Raw genomic sequence first — 12,155 nt, forward strand, 5'->3', positions numbered from 1 at the left:
TGTTCAAGCAAGTGAGCATGCACAAAACAAAGCAGAAGAGCACAGAGAGAATGAAGAGGTTTCCAAAAGCTGGAGAAACTATAATTGCTCCTGTTACCTTTCAGGTTAACCTTGGTTTGAACTGTTATTTCTTCTGAGTAAGGACTGAAACCGCGTGGATTGACGGCAACAACCTTCATCACGTACTCTGATTTGGAATCCAACCCTAAAGGAACAAAATACCAAATGCACATCAGTTACGCATGTAAGAGAATGGATTATTGAACCTGACTTAGGAATCACAAAGAAGTGTGCAACATTACTGAGGGTTTCTTTTTGAACAAAACCAGTGGTAAAAAAGTGGTCACACTGCAAACCCAGGCAAAAATCTGGACTGGTCCAAGAGTGGTTCCAGTTAGATGTTTGATGGTCCCGAAATGGTTCCAGTTCAATGCGGATGGCCCCAGCTGGATTCCCAAGTGTGGTGGCTGGTTCCACTTTGGTGACATCAGTGGTACCACTCTGGTCTCAGATGGTTCCAGAAGTTCCAGCTGGAGCCTCACAGGTACCATTTTGTTCCCAGAATGGTCACTTGAGACTCCAAGTTGGACAGCTTCCAGGCTTCCCCCTTTGAGATTCCATCTTGTCCACACTTGCCATATATCCTTCTGGTTTTGTTTCATCTATTACTCTGATCAATTTTAGCACATGCATGATCTCTTTTTACTGCTGTTTATCCAGGTGCGCACGTCTGCAATCAAATATATGCTGTATCCCTGTAACTCCAATTCGTGCACATATTCTCATCTGAAGGTGACTTTCACCACAAGATATTAAGTACCATAGAAATGTAAAAAAATACATCTCAACAACGACGAAAATTAAGCTAAATATGTAGAAGAAAGAAAACGAAAAAACAAAAACAAAGAAGAAAAGGTAATTGCAGAGGCTGATGCAATGTGAAGACGCCACGGCGGCTACAAATTCAAACTTTCAAATGGCGAGAGCTGAGAGCCGAGAAGGAGAGGAGAGGGCAACAGGCCTGAGTGGCAGTTCGAACTTGGACGCGTTGCAGCAAGTTGGTTTTGTCTTCAGTTGCCGTCCCAAGGATGGTGTATCTCCTGTGCAATATTTCCGTGTGTTTTAGTGCGCTTTCTAAGACAATGTGATGACAATGGTTCCTGTGCAACACATTGTCGATTTCCCGGAAGAGTTTTGACGCCAAGAAGACGTAAACGGCGTAGGGGCAAGAACGCACTGTGAAATGCCAATTGGACTTCACTTCGAGAATGTTTGCAGGTATGAGTGAGGACCGTGATGCTTTGATTACTATTAATTAGATGTTTCATTTTAGAAACTCAGGAGAAACTTGAAGACAAACAGGATAAGAAGATTCTGAACGTACGGTGAAGAGGAAGGGGGTGTATGCCGCGACCTGCATGGAAAACAGGAGTGTCATGTGTGGCCAACGAACGAAAGCTCCCCGTAGTCCGTGAGTGCATCGCACAGTCAGGCATATGCCTTGTCTAGACGACACAGTGAGTGATCAGACTTATACTATGTAGTATGTACATGCAGAGATGTATTGGTTATTTCTTTCTGCTCAGTGTATGCTTTTAGCAGAATAAACGGTATTTACTTGAACAATATGTGAATTTCTATGTGTTATTTTCAGTCATGCATTCAGTGGTCCCAGCTGTTAAGTGGACGGATCACGGACCGCTTAGCATAGGGGACCACTGGATCAATTCCACTGGTTCCACTTTAAGTGGGACCATCGTGAAACTGGTGCCACTTTCAACTGGTCCCAGTCACTAAGTGGTCCCACACTCAAAGTGGGAACTGTCCAATAAACCACTCTGAAGTGGTCCCACTCCGGATTTTTGCCTGGGAAACTATTGCAATATTACCAAGATCAGTCAAACAGAGACATGGCGAACGTGAAGTTACGTCAGTTAGGTTAGGCTAGGCTAGGCAGGACAGAAACAAACAAAACACCACACCACTAAGACAAAGGCAGTCTCCTCACCAGTGATGGAGCAGGGGTTCAGTGTACGACAGGACTCGTTCTTGGTATGTCCAGAGGGAACGTGGGTGTATGTCACCACAAATTCTGTGTTTGCAAAGCCACCGCTGAATCCTTCCAGCCACTGTAGCGTCACTTTGTCAGAGTCCACACTCACAACTTGTACACGAGCTGGGCGGTCAGGAGCACCTGCATCACCACAAGGAAAATGTTGTTTAGAGCAGATTCCAGAACTTGTTACAGAACTTGCTTGCTACAAAGATTTCCTGCAAAAAGAATATCCCAAGACTCACTCTTTTTGACAAGCTTGAGGATGGTCCTCTGTACATCTCCCACTTGATTCCAGGCGCGGCACGTGTAATCTCCGTAGTCACTTTCTTTGATGTCGGACACTGACAGGGTTCCAGCATACAGGTCGTCTCCAAGGTTTGTAATGTTGGTGGCATAGTTTGCGTAACGTTCCAGAATGCGCCCCTTGAACATCCACTCAAAGGAGGGTTCAGGGTAGGCCTGCATCTTGCAGCGTAGCACAGCAGTGTCACCAATGTCAAATGCCACACGGTTGTAGGTGTGTCGCACTTGTGGAGGATCTGAGGAATGGGTAGTGGAATGTTATTGCAAAAATGTTCTGCAGGTAGATTGCACATCTAGCAGAGTGCTGCTCAAAGCACGCTGGACAACGACACATTTTTGGCCAGTGGAGATGAAGCAGAGCTGCCCTAATGCCATTTGGGAAAGATGGGAGGAGGGGTACTGGTTTACTCCTCTTAGAGGGGAGTCTGTCGCGGGCCGTACGGGCTTCGATCGCACGAACAACTGTTACCACCACATTACTGATTATCACCACATTCGGTATTTGTGGTGATAATGCATGCAAGCCGATACGTACAGTAAAACCTCCAAAGTCGGACACCTCCCTACCTCGGACAACTCCCCATGTCGGACAAGATTTCATTGCACAGGCAGGCTCCCATTGAAACTACATGGGGACGAAATTCTCTATGTCGGACACCACCCTATCCCGGAAGTAGGACAGGGTTTTCCCTGCTAAGTCGGACAAAACCCTGGCCAAATTACCTCAATCTCGGCCCATCTTTGCACCAAAGACTCAAAATGGGCCAGTGGCCTTGACTTTCCCCCCTTTTTTCCCCTATACGGGTCTCAGCATTTTGTTGCTTTAGCTTTTCGAGTCCAAAAACAAGTGCTGTCAGTCCACATTGTAATTCTTTGTGTGAGCACTTGCCTTCGGTTTGTCTAGAGCCTTTGAACGCGCACTGCACCAAAGCAATGAAAAGCGGGCTGACGCTTCAGAGACATGTCCTCGCTGCTCGAAAAGCTCCAGAGATAATGCCATTGAGTGGAATCTGAACGGAATTGAATCTACCAAAATCAGTAATAATTATCAGTGAAGAATGGGTAGAGGTACCACTACCACCAGGTACCACGAAGGACCATAAATTGAAGAAGGGGGACATTTCTGGCAACACAGCTGTGATCTTTTCCATTTTTTGTTTCCCTCATATTCTGTAACTCGGGCACCTCTATAAGTGGGACACGCTTCGGCTGCACCGCGGGTGTCCAACATAGGAAGGTTTCACTGTATATCATGGGCAAGTGGCATTGTTTTTCATACGAAGTGACACCCATTCGGGAAGAATGTTATGCACGTGCATCGATAACTAGTGGTGCTGTAAGCACGACAGCCACAATGAAAAGCAACGCTTGTTTGCTGCATTCCAAGCTGGTGCATCTGTTTCACGACAGATTCTCTTCTAAGAGGAGACCCCGACACTCTCCATCTTTGTCTTTCACAAGCGCCGTTAGGGTTGCTCCGGCTGGTGAAACTGTACTATTATCAACCATGCTTTGTGCTGTTCCATGTATTGTACATGTCATGAAAATAAACTGCAATAAGACAGGTCCAGATTATATTCCTCCAGTGCGCACAAAGCAGAAAAGTGTGTATGAAAGAGAAAATAGCAATATTTGCTGTGAAAGTTAATGTGAAAATGGTAAAGCTACAGTTTACTCTGTAGGATACAATTTAATGACTTTATAAATGTATAAATATCTGCACCAAGTTTGTGCTGCCCAGAACGGCAGTGCTAGTGCAGCATTCTGTAACATGCGCTTAGTAGCTGCCACATTAAAAATAATAACTGCATAGATATGAAGCAAATAAATGCAATATGTCGTATTTCCGTATATCAAGAGTGAGGTGAAAATAGCGAAAATGCTAAAATTACTCTTCGGTTGAACACAATACATATATGCAATTCTGCTCAAGCCTGCATGTGTGAGACGCAAAGCCCAGTGAAAATATCGCAGAGTTACGGAGCGGGAGAAAGCAAATAAAGAAAGGCTTACGTTCAATCCGCAGCTGCATTTCAGATACAGCCTCTCCTCCGAAACCATTGTCGAAGTGGCAGGCATACTTCCCACGATCCTCAGGTGTCAGTGCATGATCAAAGGTAAGCGTGCTTTGTGATGAGAACACTTCATTGTCCTCCACATTCTCCACTGTCTTGATGCTGAATCCGGCAGTTGTAGCATCAATGTCCTGATCACGGTGTGTCCAACGTACCCGTGGCTTAGGCTTGCCCCTCGCACGACATGTAATGGACTGGTTCTGGTCACCAGCCTTGCGAACGATCTGGGGTCGCAGCGGGATCACGATTGTAGCTGCCTCTGCAAAAGTGTCAAACCGGAATACGTTTGCACACATTCTTCCGAAGATTTATCAGTCCCGTGGTAAGGGATGTGATAAAGTAGGTGAAACTCACCACTGACTGCCATGTAGACAGAAGCAATAGACCCTTTGCCAAGCGCATTGTGCGGCTGGCAGTAGTATCGTCCTTCATGGCTGTTGTGGATTGCCAGAAAGCTCTGGTTGGCCCTGTGGCCAAGGGGAATATGTTCCTGTCCCTCCCTCCACCAACGGTACTCAGGACGAGGCCACCCGGGAGGACGGGCACCGCAAGATAGAGTGAAGGGGCGGCCTGCGACGGCTGTTGGACTGTTGGGTGTGATCTCAGCCTCTCCAGGCTTGTCTGTAGGAACGAAATTAATGGTAACGGGACGTGGTGAGTCTCTTTGAGACAGAATAACAGCAGTATTATTGTGAGCCAGGAGGCACTTACGTCGAACGTGCAGGATGACCGAGTCATTGCCAATCACTTCTGTATGTACAGCAGACGTGGATGGTCTCATGTGGACAGCAGCCTCGCACACGTAAGTTGCGGCATCGTCAGCGGTCACACGCTCCAGACGCAGTGTGTCTCCTTTCTGCCTAAAAGTAGCATCTCCTTCTCTTTGCCAGAATACAGCGTGAGGCTCTGGGTTAGAGGCTATATTGCACTTGATCACAACATTCTCTCCCTGGGACGTTTCCTGCTCCGGGAGCACACTGACACGTGGACCATCTGGAAAAAGACCGCAAGATTTGTAATGAAATGATCGCTATCTAGTTAGGCTCGCTGTGCATGTTGAAATCAGCTGCAGTACTTACAGAGCACACTCAGCTGAAGGTCAGAGTGTGTTGGTTGAAGAACTCCATTATCAGCTACGCAAGAGTAGGTTCCGCTGTCCTCCGGCGTCACACCGGGAATAGTGTGGTTCGGAGTGTTTGACAACAGCTGACCTCGCTTCATCCAGCGCACAGAACGGGCAGGTGGGTTTGCCACCACAGAGCAGGTGAGAGTGGCATCATTGCCCACCATAACGTGAAGTGGATTGAAAGGACCAACAGTGACTTTGGGAGCATCTGCAAAATAAACATTCAGTGTGTACTACGGTTACAAAATTAACAGGCAGTACCATTAACGATTAATCTCAGTGACACTCAAGAGCAGCAGAAAAGTCAAGGAGAGGAGGGATTAAATTATTTTTAGAAGGTGTCACGACTTACAGTACACTCTGAGTGTGACTCTGGCCTCGTGTCTTGCACCATCCTCCATAGCACGGCTCCGAACGACGCAACGGAAGGAAGCACCGTCGTCCTCCTGCCTCGGCGTCAGGGAGAGGACAGCAATGGTGGGCTTGTCGCGAGATCCTCCTGGCTGTAGGGTTGACTGCACGGGCACGTCATCACGATACCACTGGATCTCTGGGTCGGGGCTGCCTCCTTCACTGGCGCACGTGAGCGCTAAAGCTTCCCCTTCGCGGGCCGTCGGGTTGCCAGGGCTTATCTTGGGATTTCCTGGTGGAACTAAGGAAGAAACGGGGCGTTCCAATACCGACCTAGTGCAATGTACGGCGACGTGCCGGTAATGAACCTTAACTCACTCAGTACGGTGACTTGATATCCGCTGCTGTGCACGTCCAATCCACTGCCGGCTTCCTTCAGCCTGCATTCAAAGCGCCCATTGTCCTTCTCATACTGGGCCCTAGAAATGAGCAGATCGTAGCGCCCCTCCGTGGGCTCGAAGTCCACGGTGTAATGAGGGAAGAGGGCACTCCCACTAATGGCAGCATTCTCTGTGCCTTCTGTATTGGTTCGCACCCAAAAGTAAAGTATGTTTCGCGACGCTAAGGCAGGGTTGAACTTGCAGCGTAGCTCCAGGGCTTTACCCTCCTTGACATCTAGACCTTCAGCAGGTAAAGGCTGTCCGTGAACAAGTTGGAACACTGCTCCTATGGAAGAGAAAAGATGGAAGGAGCAATTATATGTGATGCCCTTGATATTCCTAACACAATAAACTGAAAGCAACTAAACATAATGATGACCGCATGAGGCTCGCGAGACTCACACAGAAACTGTGTAGAATAGAAGTGCACTACATACGACCAGTTCAATGACATGAAAAAGAAATGCTACTAAATTGTGAAAATGAATCTGTTTACACTATGAAATATGAGGCATGGAAGCCTCATGTCCCAACATATTCTATATTTGATACCAAGAACCCCCACCCCCTTTCTCATCTTACAGCGACAGACCAAACCAAAGCTAAACAAACATCACATGTTCAGAGTCACTGTTCAGAACATTCCAATTAAATTCGCAACAATTCATTTAGAATTGAAATTTTTGCTGGCATGTTTACTGCTGTGACACGCCTGTCAATAACCTCCCGTTTCTGTTTAGCCAAGTAATCCAGTCACTGATTTGAGGCAAAACCTGTTGATTTTGTCCCACTATACAACGAAATGCAACATGGCCATGCACTGCCATCGCGGCGCACGGGCACGTCATCACTGTTTTTTTTTTTCTTCTTCTTCTTTGCGGGCTTTCTTTAAGAGTGAAAAGGTAAAAAAGAAAAAAGAAAGGGATAAAGAAGAACAGAAAAGGAAGGAAAGGAAGAGGAAAGGAAAGGAAGAGGAAAGGAGAGTGAAAAGGAAAAATAAAAAGCTACATAAAGCGTAACTTGCTGGAAATAACTCGGTGGGGTGTTCCTCGAGGCAGTTCTCAACTTTCCAAATGACACATCGACCCTTAATCCGAAATTTTACTATAGTCTCATCCAATCAGCATTCAGTCGGTAGACCGTTCCGTCCATTTTTAAAATCTTGATGGATGTTAGATGGCAGCCCAACCTGTATGGGGGTTTTCTTCTCATGACGTCACTCGCAGGAGAGCGGATCTGCCGTCCTGACGCATGTCCGATGGTTTCGATCCCCTTGACTGTCATCCGCACTGCACTCGCCGTTAATTTACTGCTTTTAAGATTCCTCCGCTGTGTGAACATTATTTGTACAATATATCTGTAATTGTCATACACTCAACGTCTGACGTAGTTTACTAAATAGCATATTTGGCCGCGAACGAAAACCAGAACCGAACTTCACCGGATCTACTTCATGATGACTATTTTCGCCTTTTCGAAGCTCACTCTAGATGGGTGACGCTGTAGTCATTGACCCTAACGCCTAAAAGTGTTACTTGTCCCGGAGCTAAAAAAACTACACCTAGAACGTGGGGTCGCTTCACCGTAGGACATTGATGTGCATGTTTAGGAAATTAGACTCTGCATTTGGAAGTTATTTTTTTCCACAAATGGTGATAAATATTTGATAATTGCTCGAAGCAGGGAGTCCTATGGTAACTGCGCGCGATAATAGCAGTAACAAAGAGTGCGACTGGAAACAGAAGAGGGCGCAAGAAAGCTCTATTGTTCTCCCGGTAGACGCTTTCCTCACACGGCGCTACGCTCGATTCACCAGCCCCTGAACGTCGTTGGGCAAATGTTTCTTACGACAACACTGCGACGATACACTTCCGACAACACGGATGAACAAAACGCCTATTATAGGCACATGTTGCTTCTACGGTGCCACCCAGGGAAATGACTCGTAAAGCACACTTCTTTGGACAACGCTCACCATCTCATTACACACAGAACGACAAAGAAAGCGGCGTCATTTACTGGAGAACGAAGACAGCTTCGCCCTTTTATTTCTTAGAAAGTATACACACGCAGTTCCTCCCATGCTGAGAATAACGAGTCCCCTCTCCTATACCTCAACCCCCAACCCCGATCCAGACAAAGACCGAGAAAACAATGAAAGAAGCAGTAGAATTTCGCGAAACTTTCATCAGGTGTCCAAGAAAAAGAAAAATAAAAAGAAGGAGAAGACGCTTCCACCTCAAGCAGCAGAAAAATCCATCCGAGGCTCTTCCGCACCAACTCCCCACCCATGCTCATTTTCTTTTTTGTTCGTACATTCTGGTCTCTCTTTATGGCTGCCCAAGGAAACAACCACTAGAGGGCAGATGGCGATCATGTTTTTCCACTTCCCTTTTATGCCCCTTCCCTGAGAAATGGCGAAGCAGCTTTGCCCATTCCCGCGAGCGATAATGAGTAGGTTGGTGAAGAGGAGTGGTGGAGGTAAGAGAAGGATAAAAAAACGAAAAAAAAAAAAACGAACAGAGACAAAAAGAAAATTCTGACGCGGGACAGGGGAAGAAAAAGATGGAGGCACTTGACGGGGAGATATCTCAATTATGGCCCTCGGCGAGGCGAGCAGGTGGCAGCGTACAGTAGGGCAATTTTCTGAGATGTATAAAACCATGTTTCTTTTCCTCTTGCGTTTCTACGGCGGGAAATAAACGCGTACGACAGGCTTTAAAAAAATACGAATAATGCGTAGAAAGTAACGAAGTATTCGGCCACACACAGGCGGAGTTGTGGAAACAGTTGTGTAATCTTCGAAAATACCCAACAAATAACTTCTATCCCAACAACAGCAACCACGTGCGTTTCCATCACCTGGTCCACGGCAAACTGACGTCTACTGTTGATGCCGCCCTTTCAAGATGCATTCGACTCCACAAAGCGCGTGCTAAAGCACTAAACGAGAATGACCCAGTTATTAAAACAACTTTACTATTAAGATCATGAATTATGCTTCATGCGGGAAATGGGGAGCTTCATCACCAGGAGCGACAACCAAGTTACCATAATCGAACACCATATGGTTATAATTGGAACGGAAAGGCTTCCAAACGTCCAAAAATGCAGTCTTGCGTCGAGAGGTGCAACGACAAAAAGACCTAGCTGCGTGACGTCACGCGAACCGTCGACCGAGATGGACGTCACGGCGACACCCGTCCGACGAGGCCCACTTGGTTGGCTGGCTGGCAGGTCAAGATGAGCCATGCCTTCGTGGCTGCGGTGAAGTCCCTATTGCAACGACATATCCATGCTCGCAGTAACAGGGGAAAGTTGTCAGGAGTATCTGATCGAGTGATGCGACAAAAAAGCCGATGACGGCGGTTTTGCGAAACAGACGTACAACAGCAGTTCCTCATATAGGACTTTAAGATTTTTTAAAAATCAGAACCTCCGACGCACATAGCGTCATACGCGTTCCACAAGTCGTAGTGCCGTATTTTGTTTAGTGTTTAAGTACGAAAGAAACTACGACAGAAAGAAAACTACGACAGTGCACAAAGCATCCGTTGTGTCTATCTCCAACACGTGGACGGGAATCGTATGCACCTTACTACCATGCAAACCTGCTGTATCCGATTCCAACATCCTGCAGAAGACGACACTAGTCAGACTAAAGTCCTCACGATGAAAGAAGGTTCACCGGGCTCCGGTAGGCAAGGACAACATGACCAGGAGCTGCTTAGCAACGAGAGAAACCACGCAGATATTCGAATCAGAAGACAAGGTTGCGTCCGCTACCATGCCTCACGAGTCACGACCACTGTCATGGTCCACCCAGTGCATAGAACCCAGGAGGAAGAGGTTCCTGCGGTTGCGTAATGCCAACCATCCAAACAGGCAAAGCTTATTTTCCTCGACACGTATTGAATGCGTTCCAACTGTAACCTGATCGGCAAAAGCGAAATTGTGCTCACAAGGTGATGCATGACTGCGAAATAAAACCAGAGACAAGGAGTACAGACAAATTCTCAATATAACCTCAACTTCAACCACAACACAACCTAACCTCAATACACGATGTTCGTGGCGGAAACACATTCGTCATCTGCGGGACGAAGGCCGCCCGAAGGCCCAGCTGAATTACTCGGGTGCAAGTCGACAACACTAATTATACGCGTGACAATGCCCAAGCAAAGTTCGAAATTGTAGATCTTGGCACCTCAGACGGAGTAGAGTGGCATTAGCTTGTTTGAAGACAGGTAAGCATTCGTTGAAAAGTGTTGAAGACACGTTGAACGAAGTGCGAGACACACGGGGAAGAAGCCATGCCCCCAGGTAACATGATAAGTTCGTGGTCTTTCACTCGTTCAAGCGAAAAAGTATTTTCTTACTTTCTTACACTCGAATGGTACCTTTCCGAAGCACCCCCGAAAATCCGTTCGTTGCACCCACCCGGTCGTTCTGCTTACGCAACCCCGTGGAGTCACATACAGGGAGAATCGCCTGCGCAAAACCGCACTATCAATCTAAGCCCTCTGTGTCGAACGTCATAAATCGAAGGAGCTAAAGCCGCGGAAACAACGAACCAGCCGGTCGGTTCCTTGATTCGATTGCCTGGCGTGTCTTCAAACCGGTTCGCCTCCGACGGCCGAGAGACAGATTGAGGTCGAGGGTATCGACTGACGACGCTAAAAGAAAATGTCGTTGCTGCAGAGTTAACGCCCAGACGCAACCAGGTTTGGACGCAACGAGGATGGGGGAGGGGGGGTCTAGATAGAGGTAATATTATTGGATGTATTGATTTTAGACATATTTCTCTAACGTTTAACGCGATAAGAATTCTCGGTTGAGGCACCCTTATGGCGAATTCGGGTGGTCATTTCGGAGCAACTTTTTTTGCCAGATCTCGAGCAGTCATGTTCGCTTGGTCAAAATGAAGCAAATCTCGCATGTTCGCGTGGCGCTTTCCGAGCGCTCGGAATTTGCTAGCTAGCACTTTTTTTGCCCGGTCTCAAAACGCTCGAGCAGCAGATTGCTCAACTGTATCCGGTGTCGTCACATCCGCACTGCAACGGTGGCGAGTGCCCTCATTGGCCCGCATGTTGAAATCACGTGGTTTAGCAGACGACAGAACTCGAAGACTTGCGACCGCGACGCCCCTAGCGTGATCCAAGTACCTAAAACTGCTAGATTCCTAGCAATCATGTTCGGGTGGCAACGGTCACGTGATCCAGCTCGGTCGCCGACCTAGCAATTTCTGAGCGCTCGGCCGTTTTGCTACGAAATGACCACCCGAATTCGCTATTATTTGTGAGTGATCACGAAGGTGAACGAAGCACGAATTGCGTTTCTTCTTCTTCGTTTTTGTTATGTTCTGAGCGAAGCAGAAGAGTTTGAATGTCGAATTCCCGTGGTCATTTCCTGGCATACTTTTTTTTTTTTTTTGCCAGAGTCCGAGCATTGGTCAAAGTGTAGCAATCTCGTGTGTTCTCGTGGCGCTTTCCGAGCGCAGGGAATTTGCCAGCTGGCACTTTTTCCGCCCGGTCTCGGAGCGACCGGGCAGCGGATTGCCCAACTATACCCGGTGCCGTCACATCCACACCGCGAGAGCCATCATTGGCCCGCACGTCGAAGTTCACGTTGGTTAGCAGTCAACGGAAGCCGCAGACGAGCGAACGCGCGATGCCCCTAGCGTGATCCAACGGGGGTATCCCGAATTATTTATTTATTTATTTATATACCTCAAATGCCAAGAGGCATTACAAGAGGGGGGTTAACAGAAAAAAGAGGGAACAAACAGCAACAGAAACGAGCAT

At 47.3% G+C, this 12,155-nt stretch overlaps 1 protein-coding gene across 1 annotated transcript in view; it reads right to left on the reverse strand.

The window, feature by feature from the left end:
- Positions 1 to 12,155, reverse strand: part of LOC135374425 (protein turtle homolog B-like) — a 115,378-nt gene that overhangs the window by 8,002 nt on the left and 95,221 nt on the right. Inside the window, exons 2-10 of the mRNA XM_064607384.1 lie at positions 6,290 to 6,637; positions 5,913 to 6,212; positions 5,514 to 5,768; positions 5,146 to 5,427; positions 4,789 to 5,055; positions 4,373 to 4,693; positions 2,299 to 2,595; positions 2,009 to 2,194; positions 98 to 205 (exon numbers count right to left, since the gene is read on the reverse strand). Of these exons, the coding sequence (XP_064463454.1) occupies positions 98 to 205; positions 2,009 to 2,194; positions 2,299 to 2,595; positions 4,373 to 4,693; positions 4,789 to 5,055; positions 5,146 to 5,427; positions 5,514 to 5,768; positions 5,913 to 6,212; positions 6,290 to 6,637 (2,364 nt within the window). The remainder of the gene's footprint in view (positions 1 to 97; positions 206 to 2,008; positions 2,195 to 2,298; positions 2,596 to 4,372; positions 4,694 to 4,788; positions 5,056 to 5,145; positions 5,428 to 5,513; positions 5,769 to 5,912; positions 6,213 to 6,289; positions 6,638 to 12,155) is intronic.

Source organism: Ornithodoros turicata, unplaced genomic scaffold (assembly GCF_037126465.1).
Source record: "Ornithodoros turicata isolate Travis unplaced genomic scaffold, ASM3712646v1 Chromosome58, whole genome shotgun sequence".
Classification (NCBI taxonomy): domain Eukaryota; kingdom Metazoa; phylum Arthropoda; class Arachnida; order Ixodida; family Argasidae; genus Ornithodoros; species Ornithodoros turicata.